The sequence below is a fragment of the Aulonocara stuartgranti genome (assembly GCF_965226115.1).
Source record: "Aulonocara stuartgranti genome assembly, chromosome: 5".
Lineage (NCBI taxonomy): Eukaryota > Metazoa > Chordata > Actinopteri > Cichliformes > Cichlidae > Aulonocara > Aulonocara stuartgranti.
This window is the reverse complement of record NC_138943.1, coordinates 12824978-12838982: the sequence shown is the minus strand read 5'-3', so window position 1 is coordinate 12838982 and position 14005 is coordinate 12824978. Positions and strand designations below refer to the sequence as shown.

The following is a 14005-nucleotide window of genomic DNA, read 5'->3' as shown; positions in this document are numbered from 1 at the left end:
ACACCCACTCTCCAAACACACACACTCTCTCTCTCTCTCACACACACACACACACACACACACACACACACACACACACACACACACACACACACACACACACACACACACACACACACTGAGTGTCTATGGAAGGAACAAGCAGTAATTAGGGTGGTTAATAGCTTGTCTGTTGTGGTAATTGCTGCCTGTATGGATCTGGTTGGAGGGTAGAATAGGGGTGCAGCAGAGGGGTCTCATCAACACTTTAGTTCTAATGGTCTCATGTCTCTCTCTCTCTCTCGCTCTGTGTCACCTCTTTATCTCTTTCTTGCCAAGCTAAACTCTTGCTAAAGTTTATCTGTGACAAACTTTCTAAAGCAGATGACACAGAATATTCATCAGTACAGCATCCATCTGAAATAGACAGTTAACCAAAAGATGTTCTTTTTTGGGTATTTATATTTATTATAATGACCGAAACTGCTATAACATAATTTGTTCCTATAATTTGTTCCTTTGCAAGCTCCTTTGACTACGATGACCTGGATGACTGAGAACCTTCACAGACTTGTTCCTATAATATTGTTTTACTCTCCCAGAGTAAAATGCTTCACTGCTCACAGCCTCTCTTTTTTGCCTCATCAGAAACAAAACATATTTTTTAAGGACATCAAGAACAGTGCTATAAGGGCAAAAAAATGATATTTTTTGTTTTTAAGATCTGCAATTGCAAGAAAAAAGGACATTTCTTCAAGATATGAAGAAAATCAATTCAAGAAGTACAGCTGATATAAGCTATGTAAAGGAGAAATGGCTGGCTTTCACTTCTCACCTGAAGGCTGTATTTTTTTTCTGCATTAAAATATGCCACACAAAAATACTGAATATTTTGCTGAAATGTTTAGTTTATATCATGGTCTCACTGTTAAGCACAGGCACTGTGATACAGAAGTTTTTCTCTGTGGGTTTTAGTGACATGATTAATATACAGGTGTTTTACAAATTAAATCCAGAACAACATTGTCTGCCTGCCAGACAATTCTGATACACGTGTTGCAAATAAAGATGTATCAGCATATTCTTAAAATCAAAACCAATATGTACAATATGTGCTCTGAATGATACAAGATTGAAAGTTTAACATTCTCATGACAGATAGTTTTACTGGTATTGGTATTTAACAATAAAGCTTAGAAAGGCAGGAGATATAACAAGGTAGAAATAAAATAAATTGAAGCAAATATTATATAGTAAAAAACTGAGCCACTCAGATTCCAGTTGTCAGAGGGCCCGGTGGCGCCAGAGTCCGACAGCCTCGCCTCTGTCAGTGCGCCCCAGGGCAGCTGTGGCTACAACGTAGCTTGCCATTGCCAGTGTGTGAATGTGTGTGTGAATGGGTGAATGACTGAATGTAGTGTAAAGCGCTTTGGGGTCCTTAGGGACTGAGTAAAGCGCTATACAAATGCAGGCCATTTACCATTTACCATTTGTACAAATAGGAATTTTTAACGATAAGAAAGGCCAAAAATAAAATTTACTGCTTTTGATTTCCCAACCAAATTGTAAGATTTTAACATTAGTACCTCCAGCAATGTGGAGAATATTGGATATTGCAAAGAAATATTAAGTTATTGAGTAAGGAGGATTTTTTACACCATCATGAAAATGGTAAAAAGCAATTCCATGACTGAACTAAAGATTATTGTAGTTACTGAAATTACAAGCAGGCATCTTCTTACTTCTTGTTGTGTTGAGCTGACAGGGCGATGGTCTTTATCAACAGGAAAAGCTAACTGTAAAACTTGTGAAAATATAGTTAGAGGTTTAAAATCTATATGCATCCTTTGGTATTTTCCTGTGCCATCTGGTGGGCTGGACTGGAGTCTTTGCCAGGCCAATTCTGCCTTATATTTGACACTCCTGCTATAAAAGCTTTATCACCACACACTCTGAAAAACACCGCTGCAAAAATGCACTCCACATCATTCCTAGTCATCTGATTATTGCCATAAAAATACATTGTTGTACGAGATTTGCATTTCAACTATAAGACACATTAAATGTCACCAAATCCACCATAATATGAGGCAAACATCCCTAAAAACATGACAAACAAAGTACTGTTGGATTTCAACAAAGATAGAAAAATCTCACAGATGAAGAAAATCAGGCACAAGGAGAAATCAGCTTGACAGTTGTAGGGCAGGAAAAAGATGCCAAAAACACCTTTGAAGTTACAGTTTTGTTTCTTGTGCCAACACATCTCTGTAGCAGATTCAAACTGATGTTCAGTTAACTAAGTTGAGCTGGTTTTATCAGAGGACCGGCAAAGGAAGAGAAAGAGAAGAGTGATGAAAATGAGAAATAACTGGGTGTTGTGATGTGAAAGACAGTCCCGTCATTAATTAGTCACATGGTTTGATCCCCCGCGCACGCTGCCGTGATGCACCTGGAGTAAGCTGCTTGAGGTAAGAGCATTATCTAACTGTCTAAAAATGTAAATGACAGGGAAGAGAACATAATGTGTTAAAGACACAGTAAGAAATGTCCTGTTCTGTCGCTGAAAATATTCAAAAGCAGTTTTCTATTTTTATTTTTATAAATAGTGTTATTAATTACAAATGATCAGTCTGAACAATTATACATTCAGTAGTCCCTTTACTAAGTCTACCTTGTTAGTGCTGGGTTGGGCCCTTTTCCCCTTCAAAATAGCCTTAATTCTTTGTCGCATAGATTCGACCAGGTGCTAAAAACATCCCAGAGCCTTTTTCAGCATTATACTGGCACGACTAACAAAAGATTTTGGTCTGTATTTACATTACACTGCCGTTCCACCACATCCCAAAAAGGCTCAGTTTGACCGTGGAGACCTTTACGAGACACACTGTGCCCATAAAGATGGTCAATAGTAGTCAGGTAAGCTTAAACAATCCTCAAATTATACTAAAGGACCCATTGTTTACCAAGAAAATATCCCCCTCATTATCTGAATGCTTTAGCAGAAAGCTGGAAACTGTGTTTCCAGTCTTCTGTTCTCCAACATCAGTGAGACTGCTGGAACGGTTGCCTTAGACTCCTGTTCTTGGATGACAGGAGTGGCAGTTGGTGTGGTCTTGTGCTGCTGTAATGCATCTACTTCAAGGTTCCCATCTTGTACATACAGAGATGCTTTTCTGCATGCCTCGGTTCTTCCCCATTTTGATTCTTGGTTTGAACTTAAGCAAGTCGACCTGACCATGTCGACATGTCTAAATGTGTTAATTCCATGTCATTGGCAGGCTTGATATTTGCATTATCTAATGCAAATGTCTAATCATGCTCTTCATAGTTGCACAGGTGTACTTAATAATAGAGGCCAGTGACTGCAGATTACTACTAAGCACTCATGTCTGCATTCTGTTTAGCTGCATTATCGTCATGCTTGTAATCAGAGAACAGATGTCCTGCCAGAGGAGTATAGTTACAACTTGCTGAGCAAAATGCAGTTTGTAGGAAACAACAGAGAAATATGAATGCAACATGCAAAGCTGATAATAATTTCTGACATACTCACTGCCTCACAACTGTCACTATTAACAGAGGTGGGAAGTAACAAAGTACACATATATTTTCATTGTACTTAAATAGAATTTTCAGGTAACTTGTGTATTTTTTTTTACTTTTATATCGCATGTTTTCATAAATGGGTTGTTAAGTTTTTGAGGAGACTGATTATTTTATGTCACTGAATACCTTCTGGATATCAACTCGATTTGAATGTAAATGGAAGGAACAATAAAACTTAGAAGACAACCTTGGTGATCCTTATTGCAGACTAAAGGCAAAAACATATAATTATGGACCAGAATGAATAAAATTTCTGGTGCTACAAAAGAGGAGCAAGCACAAAGGGAATAATCTATTTTCCAAGTTGAACTGTCTAAAACATAAGTATGATCCTTTACATGTTCAGTCTGAAGGTGCAGGTATGAATTAAAATTTGACTCCACAGCACACAAATGCCTTTGAGTCCTCCTTTCCTCCCCTACATAAAAGATGATTAGTAAAAATGGGACTGTCCATCTCAGCCACTGTATTAAGGCTGGTGGGGCCTTTGTATATTTATGGATTAATTCAAAGTGCATGAAAATGCATCAATTTGTTGGAAGACGTACTTGCATAATATCACCATATATTTATGTGGACAATATTCTTTTTTTTCTTTCCAATAAATAAACTCAAAAAATGAATGACTGGACCTTTAACATGATGATGCTTCGCTCACTTAATTCTACCTACAAAATGCTTTATACTGCTTAGAGGTTGAAAATACCAAAGAGCAGTGAATTTTAGAGCAGCAGCACAAGTTGGCTCATCACAGCCTGCATACAAAATCCACACAATGGAAATTATTATGACTTGTTTTTAAGTGATTTTTCCCCCACTCTGATTTTGGGGTTCCCACACTTACCAAATCCTGACTGTACATATTAAAATTTTTAGATGTAGAGGCAGAGTTTCCCACTTACAATGTAGTCAACAATCCTACTCTTTTTTTTTTTTTTTTTTAGCTTTACTTGAATAAAGAAGTTGAAAGAGTACTTTAACTTTCACCAATGCATTTTTAAGACACACATCTTAACCTCCCCTTAACTGAAGAATGTCTATACCTTTGTCCACTCTGAATATTAAATTATCGGTGTGGTCAGCTCAGAAAATAAAAAGGATCAAATCAAGCTGTCGGCAGAAAGCCAACATGGTGATAAAGCTCTCATCATACATTTAGTGTATATTTCTGCTTCATATCCTTATCCCTTCAGCAATGGTGAGATTGAATCAGCCCCACAAAACAGTGCAAACAGCAAAAAAAGTGAAAAACTGCCTATTTGGTCATATTCTAAGAGACATATGAGAACTACAGTATCAAACTACTTAAAAAAATAAAGTAAAATGTTTTTTGTCACAGTCTTTTAAAATATGCAGTGTTAGGGAACTTAACTTTTCCGTTTTAATCTTCTGTAATAATGAATCTAAATTACAGCAATAACTCAAAGCATGCAGTGAAATACGAAACCTCTGTCTGTATCTACATAAAACTAAAAGAAATAAAAGCAGCTTTGTGAGTCTCACTACATTGTTATCATCTTGGTTAGTCTCTGAGGCCATTTCACAGAATATATCTCCCACTATGTTCATTCGTGCATGAAATAGGATGGTGCTCACCTTATTAATACTCCTGATGCATCTCGTTAACTTTACTACACTAATGTACTGTATGTTGTAGAGGAATAGAATCAGAAATGTGTTATGCTGATATCATGGTTGATAGTTTTGTTTCTTGGCTATGACACCATGTGGAATACTTCAAATTGAATCAATAGCACATAATCTTACAAAACAATATGATACTTTTTCCAAAAGCATTTATACCACTTTGTGATGTAGCACCAGTAATGTGCAAAAGTGTTCTATTGCTGATTAAGTGGTGATCAATTGGTGACTGTGGGTATGAATATGGGCATAAATAGTTGTCTGATCTGTTCGTCCTGCAGTAGACTCATGACCTGTTCAGGATGCATCCTGCCTCTTGCTCATGACAACTGTGATAGGACCTATGACCATGAATTGGAGAAATAGTTAAAAAAAATATGCATCGATGCATTTGCTTTATTGTTGTTGTTGTTGTTTTTATTTCCTGGGCATGAACCTGACCTCATACAATAGATGTTGATGCATCTTCACTTATCCAAACGTTTTCCACCTTAAAGGACCAAAAATTGCACATACAGTATATAAACAGGATGGACTGGCAGACAGGAGTTTGAGTCACATATCTCATTGGGATCTTTTATTTATTTATTTTAATGAAACTACTTAAGTTTAAGCAATGAAATGTACTTAGTTTGGTTTAGGCAATGCAAAATACTTGGCTTGGTTAAGTCAGTTTAGTTGAAATATGTTAGTTTAAAAATTGATTATATATCAGTTTCAAAGTCATGCTAACTCCAAAAAAACTGCATATTTTGGGTCTATGTACACTGATTGTTTTTAGGGATACCTTGCCAAAGGGGCTCAGTTGCACCTGTTCAAATTGTTTTTTTTTAGTTTGAAGCTTATTTTTCACTATAATGCATCCCGTTGGATTAATTCAATATGGCAGAGAGTTATGGACTACGTTATGGACCCTACCAGTCAAGCTAGTTAACCAATGGTAATGTTCACGGATACCTTCCTGGCTCCAACCGCTTCTCCAAATGTGGTCAAATCAGATTCAATAAGTCCTATGCATAAGACTTTAAAATGATACTTCACAAAACAGCAGGTGATGTCACCGTAGCTACAGCCATCTTATTATACAGTCTATGGTTAACACATATTAACCATGATGAAGAACCAAATCTTATCTTTGCTCTGCATCATACAGTATATATGAACATGATCGTTTAAGGTATACCTGAATTCACAAAGTAGTCCTGACAATAACAATCATGGTTTTTCACCAAAGGAGTCCAATTTTGCACAATCTTCCATTCACGGTGAGAATACCACAACACCTAATACAAAAGCATAAATCTGAGACAAGAAAACGGTGACCAAAGAAAATAAGAAAAGAAAAAAAAAGAAACACTCCTATCAAATGTGACAAGCATTGTTGTTTGAATTGAGAATAAATAAATAGAAACGAAAACACACAAAAAAACTATATCAATAGAAAACATGAACAAAGCTGAACACAGAAAAGAGCGCCACCTACAGAAAACTGTTTTTATTATACGAATTCCCAAACAACAGGATGCATCATGGAATTATTGAATGGGAGGCAATTCCTGGGAACTATAGTTCGATCAGCACAACAATGCCACCGATAAATAAATAACGAAGAATACAAATTGCAAAACTGTTGAACGCTCAATCAAATAATTTTCCCTCTTCCACACTCACCGACACTGTTTGCCCCAACGTCCCTTCTCAAGCCACAAAACATGACGGCAGACATTGAGTTTTCCTTATTAGTGTACCATCCAAAGAAAAGGCAGAAAGAGACAAACAGAAGCGATAAGAGGACAGAGAAAAGAAGAGACAGAGGGAGAGATGTGGACTGCCGCGCGCTCAGGGAACACAGAGGCGATGATAAGAGATGACTGGCGCTTACGTTACGACCACTCAAGCCCCAAGAGGGAGGGGGTGGGGGAGAGAGAGGTACACAATGTGAAGGGTGGAAGAGAGAGAGAGAGTAGGATGAGCTTAGGGAAAAAAGTGAGCGAGTATTAAGGCGCAAAAAAAGGAGAGGGAGATTTTGAGAGTCTGTGTGGGAGAGTGAGCAACAAAGAGATAAAATAAGGTGAGAAGGAAAGAGAGTGAAAAACAATTCATTCTATTATGGAAATGCCAGGAGAGAGTACGAGTTCAGTGACTCTGACTATTCATCCATTTAGAGTTCTTTCTCTGAGTTAGCTTGGTTCCTATAATTGCCTAATTTTATAGACCGTGTCATATTTTCGACACAGTTTAGGGCAGTAATACATTGTTTAGTAACACATTTAAGATTAGTTATGGTTATTCTGAGGCACTCAAAAAGACCTTTGTGAACCTGTAAAAAAGTTCTAAGTGATCAGGCAATAATTTAGGAGTGGGGTACTGGTGCAAGGATACAAGCTATTTGTTCTTTGATCATTTGTTACTGGTCTACAGCTTGTCTCAGTCATCCTTCAGGTCTTTGACAGGTTACATTCCGCCAAAGAAGAATCAGACACCCGGAGAGCCATTTTGATATCCATGATGCCGGCACGACTTTATATTTGTAATTATTTTTGAAACACAACTACTAGAAAATTTAATTTTACTAATGAAGTGTTTGAAATTATATTGCCTCCCAAAAGGAAGGGAAGCTTCCCCAGCCTTTAAATAGCACCCCTATCAACTTACATATCTAAATGTTAATGCCTGGGGTGCTTCTCAGCAAATGAAGTTAGCTGGGTAATTCTTCCAACAGAAGAATTAAGAATTAAGTATCTTGGGGTCTTGCTCACAAGTGATGGGAAAAGGGAGCGGGAGATCGAGAGATGCAATGATGCGCACGCTGCACCTATGGTCACGAGCTGTGGGAAGTGACCCAAAGAACGAGACTGCGGATATGAGCGGCGGAAATGAGCTTCCTCCGAAGGGTGACTGGCCTCTCCCTTAGAGATAGGGTGAGGCATGTGGGAGGAGTAGAGTCACTGGTGCTCCACATCGAAAGGAGCCAGTTGAGGTGGTTCAGGCATTTGATAAAGATGCCTCCTGGGTGAGGTGATCTGGGCATATCCCACCAATAGGAGGCCCCGGGGCAGACCCAGGACATGCTGGAGAGATTGTATCTCTTGGCTGGCCTGGGAACTCCTCCGTGTTCCCCCGGATAAGCTGGAGTAGGTGGCTGGGGAGAGGGAGGTCTGGGTTTCTCTGCTTAGGCTGCTGCCCCTGCGACTGGGCCGCGTATCAAGATGGATGGATTCTTCTAAAAGCCTATCATGCATTCTTAACTTACTTTTTTTCTGAGTGAGTTTTACCACACATGATCTTCCCGCAGAAGAAAGAAAATAATGTCAACTAATGTCAACTGATTTTAAAGGCATTAATAAAGCAAAATCCAATTATTTTGTTATTTTATCTACAATGTCATGTTAAGGAGAGACTGTTGTATCGTGGATATTTGTTTTTGTGGACATAGATATAAAAACATATGTGGATGTAACAAAGCCAGGTAAAGAGAAAGAACATAGGGATATGCTTCTAATGAAAAGTACTGAGTATAACACAGCAAACAAAGTAACATGCTACTAGTCGCATTACATTTTTCTGTAACTCACAATTGTAGTGCTGTACTTTGTAATCTCATTACAGTTACCTATCAGACAACCAATGCTGTTAATTGTGTTACAAAGGTTCTTCAATTATCCACTGAGACGGAAAACAATCAATTAAGGGTGTGTTTTTTCCCCTGAACTACAATCAGATGACTTCTGTTCCTCTCGAGGTAGAATGAAAGTAACAAAGTAATCTACAATGTTTAGGACTGGAGACATTAATAATACTTTCATTTTTATTGCATGAAAGGAGAGCTGGCAGATGGTAGACAGCATGAGGCCAAAAAGAACTATCCTCCACCCTACGACTCAACCTCTGCCAAACAGCCAAAGCTTGATTTTCAACAGGTACCAAAAGCAGTGATATGCAGTGAGACATGTAGCACTGAACCCTTCATTTCTAACTACAACATGCTAATATTTGAAGAATTTAAGAGACATCTTGTGTTTTTCCTCACCAAGAAAGAGCATTGACTCAGTGTGTGGGACTACGCCCTAAGCTTTATATTTTTAACTGGTAAATATGTGGTATTGCATATATCACCTCAAACAGGGATGACAACAAGCAGTGTGTAGTGTTAATATTCAAGAAAGTGTGGACTAAAAGTCAGAGTTACATACAGGGAGGTAAATATTTTTGAGAGCAGTGAGTTTGTGTGGAGGTATAAAAGAAGTGAGCAGTGATTAGAGTGAAACAGCAAGAAAGGACTCCTTCCAGACATCCCACTTCTCCTTCCTCTCTTTTAATAATAATAATAATAATAATGGATTGGATTTATATAGCGCTTTTCTAGGCACCCAAAGCGCTTTACAATACCACTATTCATTCACTCTCACATTCATACACTGGTGGAGGCAAGCTACAGTTGTAGCCACAGCTGCCCTGGGGCAGACTGACAGAAGCGAGGCTGCCATATCGCGCCATCGGCCCCTCTGGCCATCACCAGTAGGCAATTAGGGTAAAGTGTCTTGCCCAAGGACACAACGACCAGGACAGAGAGCCCAGGGATCGAACCGGCGACCTTCCGGTTACAGATGCGATTCCCAACCCCCTGAGCCACACTCATATTTTTGTGATACTTCCAAAAAGTCAAAACCCTCAACAAGATTAACTTGCTATATAACTCAAGTTATAAACTATAGAAAATCTAACTGAGAAAAACATGTCCAAAATTTGTTGTTTATGATTACGTGTTAGTTACTGCATTCACGTTAGGTTCAGTTTGTAGAAAGACTGGCACAAAACAATTAGAAAAAAATGTGCAGATATGTTAAATTTAAACATTTCCTCAGGCTTTTTCTAAGCTTCTGAGTTAATGAAAAGCAAAACTTTATGAAATAGAAATACGAGTGCTTAGGCAAAGAAAAAGAAAATATAATCAAGCTAAATAATCGTGAATAAATAATAAATGAAATATAAAGGGTCCCATATCAATTTATTGTTACCTCGTATGTACGTTCCCCCCCCCCCCCTGCATACTTACACTTTATTTTTTCTCTGTTATAGTCCCTTTTCTCAGATCATTTATCTCTCTCCTTTTTTTCTTCCAATCTTCTCATTTTCCTTCTCTTACTTTCTCCAGCTCTCCAGCTATGTGCCTGAGGGTTATTTTGTTTTCCTGCTGTCTACAGTCATCAAAGCAATGCAGAGAAACACACACACATACAGTAAATACAAGCATATTTGGCATGGTTTTACATACATGCATTCACAAATGCTCTGAATGCACAAAAAACATGGACGAATCTATTTGGTGGCTGGGTGAGGGGGGTAGACACTAATAACCGTAGTTATTGCTCTCTCTCTCTCTCTCTCTCCCTCATGGCTAGTTAGTTGTGAACGTTGCACGCCCTGAACAGCGTGACCTAGATTCATCCAAAACAGCTCAACCACACATCTTTACATCAGCAGAGGTTCTGAGTCACATTGCTCAGTCTAGTCTAGCTACAAATCACTCAGCACTCGATGCCAGCAAGACACACAAATGTGCACATTTTGTTCCTAGAACAGTTAACCTGGTGGATTATATAACATGCTAACTTCACCATATATACTTTGAGCTTGCTGCTTTGACATCTCCATCAATGTTGGAACAATACAGAGCTGTTCCAGTTTGGTTCCAAGACCATAAACTGAAATTGCATGGCTTCTTCTGGTTCTAAGTTTTAGCAACAAATTTCCAAATCTGTCACACTAAGAAGCGCACAGGATCCTACAATGTGTAGAGCTTTCAGCATCTCAAGGCAGCTTTCATCTTGCGACTGTGGAGCTTCTTAACTTTTAACTACCTCAGAAAACATCGCCATCTATATATGGCAGATTAGTCTTTCCCTGAGTTTTTGCACTCTGTCGTCTCCAGAGACGAAGTGCTGCATAGAGCCCCAGTCAAACCTTGCCAACCCTGCTTTTGGTTACCACTGACACTGCAGTTCTTCTAAACTGCACTGTTCCTCCTCAATATAGAAAAATAAAATAAACAAAAAACACTGGGCTCGAACGCCTGCCTTGTTCTGCTCGTCATCTACTCCAGTGTTGCCCACCAGTGGTTTCAGCCCTTTTACTCATTCTTAAGTAATTGCATACACTTTCAAGTAACAATCTGATCTTTAGCTCTACATTTATAGAAACTGCATTTGTACTTCTGAAGCTTCATCCACGCACACTACATTTCTAGAAACATGGCTTGAGATTAACCCTCTAATCTTAACTGTAAGATTTTGAAGTCAACTAGTCTGTAATACTGTGCTTGTCACAACACCCAAGACTGAATGTTAAGACTTGCTTTCCAATCCGTTTCATTTTGATGAGCCATTACGTCGTGTGTTTTCTATGTAAAAATGTTTGTGCCGAAAGTCAGAAGTAGAAACTTTGGTGTATTCTGTAACAGATAAGCAAGTCCCATCTTTTTTTCTGTTTGTTTGAAGAAACTCATAAAACCATACCATGAAGTATGGTTGCACACAAGCTGTCAGACAAGGTTGAAGTCACAGGGATAACATGATTGTGTTCTTTTTTTCAGAGTAGCTGTTTAGTTGAGCAAGTGCTGTGAGGCTCTAAAAGTTTTGAAACTGGTATGAGTCACTGTTTTCAAGATTACTTTTGGCACTTTTACAATTATTAGAGAACTCAGAGACTGGATTGACATAAAATAAAAGTCCTGGAGTATAACTGAACTCAGAGCCTCGTACAAACACACATACGTAAATTAACACACACTGCTCTGCTGACAGGGCACCATAAAGTGTATCAGCTGTCACAAAAAAGAAAAAGTCATTGAGAGTGTTGTTGCGACAGAAAACCACAATACTGTGTGCCAAGAAACATTAACTTGTGTAGTTACTTGTGCCATATTTATGCTAAATTTACATGTTTGTTTACCCCAGAATGAAGTCAATCTACATGAGAAAAGCAAACAGGTAAGTAAACTGCTGTCAGCCAACAAGCAGTCATATTAATGTAATTTCATATATATAAATATAAAATCATAAATGAGTCACGCAGGAGTTTTGATGCAAACAACGTAATACACCAGGAGTGCATGATGTTTGCTTGCAGCTGTCTTGTAGTCAGTCAGCTTTTATTGGCCTAACCGGTTTAAGCATTCTTTAACCTCTGGGTGGTCTTGGGTCGATTTGTGCCATTTTTCATTGTTCGTATACACGCCATTTGCACTGTGTTGAACGGAATATAGCCAACTTTCCCAAAAAAAAAGTCTGGTTACATATATTTCAAAATTCCAGTCTGACTCCCTTAAATTAGCTTCAGTGGCTGAGCTACAGATAAACTTACACTATTGGTCCTAGTGGTCGATTTGTGCCCCATTGAAACCCATTATAAACGCTATTTCCCATTCCACGGTCATTACAACCAAATAATGGGCCATCTTCCGAATGTTGGTGGTACTCGGGAGTCCGGGCCTTGGAATTGTATCTTTTGGGAAATATTTGATTTCTTTGTTTTTTGGGGCTAAAAAAACAGTGCGGCCATGTGACGAAACTGGGATATAAAGGGTTAAAATCCGCGAAATGTAATTAAAACTTGATATGAATATTTCAAGGAGAAGTAGGTCTAAAAGATTGGCTAATTTAAAGTGGAAAAAAATATTAATATATAGATATTTTATGGCACTTTTCATGGCGTGGTCGATTTGTGGCTCTAAGCCCAATAGTGTATGCATTTTTCTAGGACCCCCCAGAGGTTAACTGCCATGCTATCATTGTTGAGAGCAAAAATCACATTGATTTTTTAAAATGTGAAGTTTGATAAAGATTTACCTTTTTAAACTCCTTCAAAAATGTCTCCATTTGTAAACAGGTTATAGTAAATTCTTAGCCAAGACAGCTACTGGTTCTTCAGGAATGCCAATGACTAACAGATAGATTCCAGACTAATGCAACTAAATCATACTAAACTAAGTTGCCACGTACTGTGCTTAAACAAAACTGTGTGTACTCCCCTGCTGACCTGAACCCATGCTGCATTCAATGAACGCATCAGTTTGTCTCAGCACCTAAAGTCTTTCTGTCTTGCTCTCTTTCTCTTTCATGGACATGTGCTTTTTTAAAAGCACTCGTAATCAGTATGAATTTCATGATTGTTTGTATTTTACCGCCTAATTGGAGAAGTGATGACACACAGTCCTTTCACGTATTTGTTAATTGCTTAACAAAGCCATTTTTACAGATCTACCTGCCACTGAGGAAGCATTGAAGATCTGTGTTGGGACACACACAGCGATCACACTACGTGATCTGTGTCCGAGTCCAGCTGTATTGCAGCATGCAGCAATCATACTAGTTGAACAAATTGCACTCTTGGGGCGAACACGCTTGGGCATCATAGCCTGAGGGTGTGACATTACGCTGTGATGGCTAGGCAGACACTTAAAAACCATGAGATAACATCATACACACCACAAATCATGTTTTCCTGCCCATATATAACACAAGCAGGCTAAGTTACTAAATAGCTACACCCTAGAGGAAGGTTTCCAAAAGGTCTGACCTAAATCTAAGCAAATATGGACAAAAGTAAAACACATTAAAAAAAATAAATACATAAAAAAAATGTGCATCAATTTGTGATGTATAGCACAATATGTTAGTTAGTTTCCCATGCATGAATGAATCCCACCAGGGCATCCCTGTAAGGGCTTTCCTCAAAATTTCCTCCAAAAATTAAAAAAAAAAGGGAAGATGAA

The 14005-nt window shown here is 38.4% G+C and overlaps 2 protein-coding genes across 4 annotated transcripts in view; one reads left to right on the top strand and one right to left on the bottom strand.

Annotated features, from left to right (window-relative positions):
* The window catches only part of LOC309707366 (uncharacterized protein), a gene marked incomplete at its 3' end in the record, with an annotated part of 455076 nt that overhangs the window by 238821 nt on the left and 202250 nt on the right, over window positions 1-14005 (top strand). The gene's annotated exons all lie outside the window — the stretch shown is intronic.
* grip2b (glutamate receptor interacting protein 2b) overlaps window positions 1-14005 on the bottom strand; it is a 170115-nt gene that overhangs the window by 61518 nt on the left and 94592 nt on the right. The window contains exon 1 of one of the 3 annotated variants that reach the window (XM_082534419.1): window positions 6904-7062. The exons of the other annotated variants lie outside the window; for them this stretch is intronic. Within the exon in view, the coding sequence (XP_082390545.1) occupies window positions 6904-6958 (55 nt within the window). The 5' untranslated portion in view covers window positions 6959-7062. Of the gene's footprint in view, window positions 1-6903; window positions 7063-14005 lie in introns of those variants that run through there. 3 annotated transcript variants of the gene reach the window in all.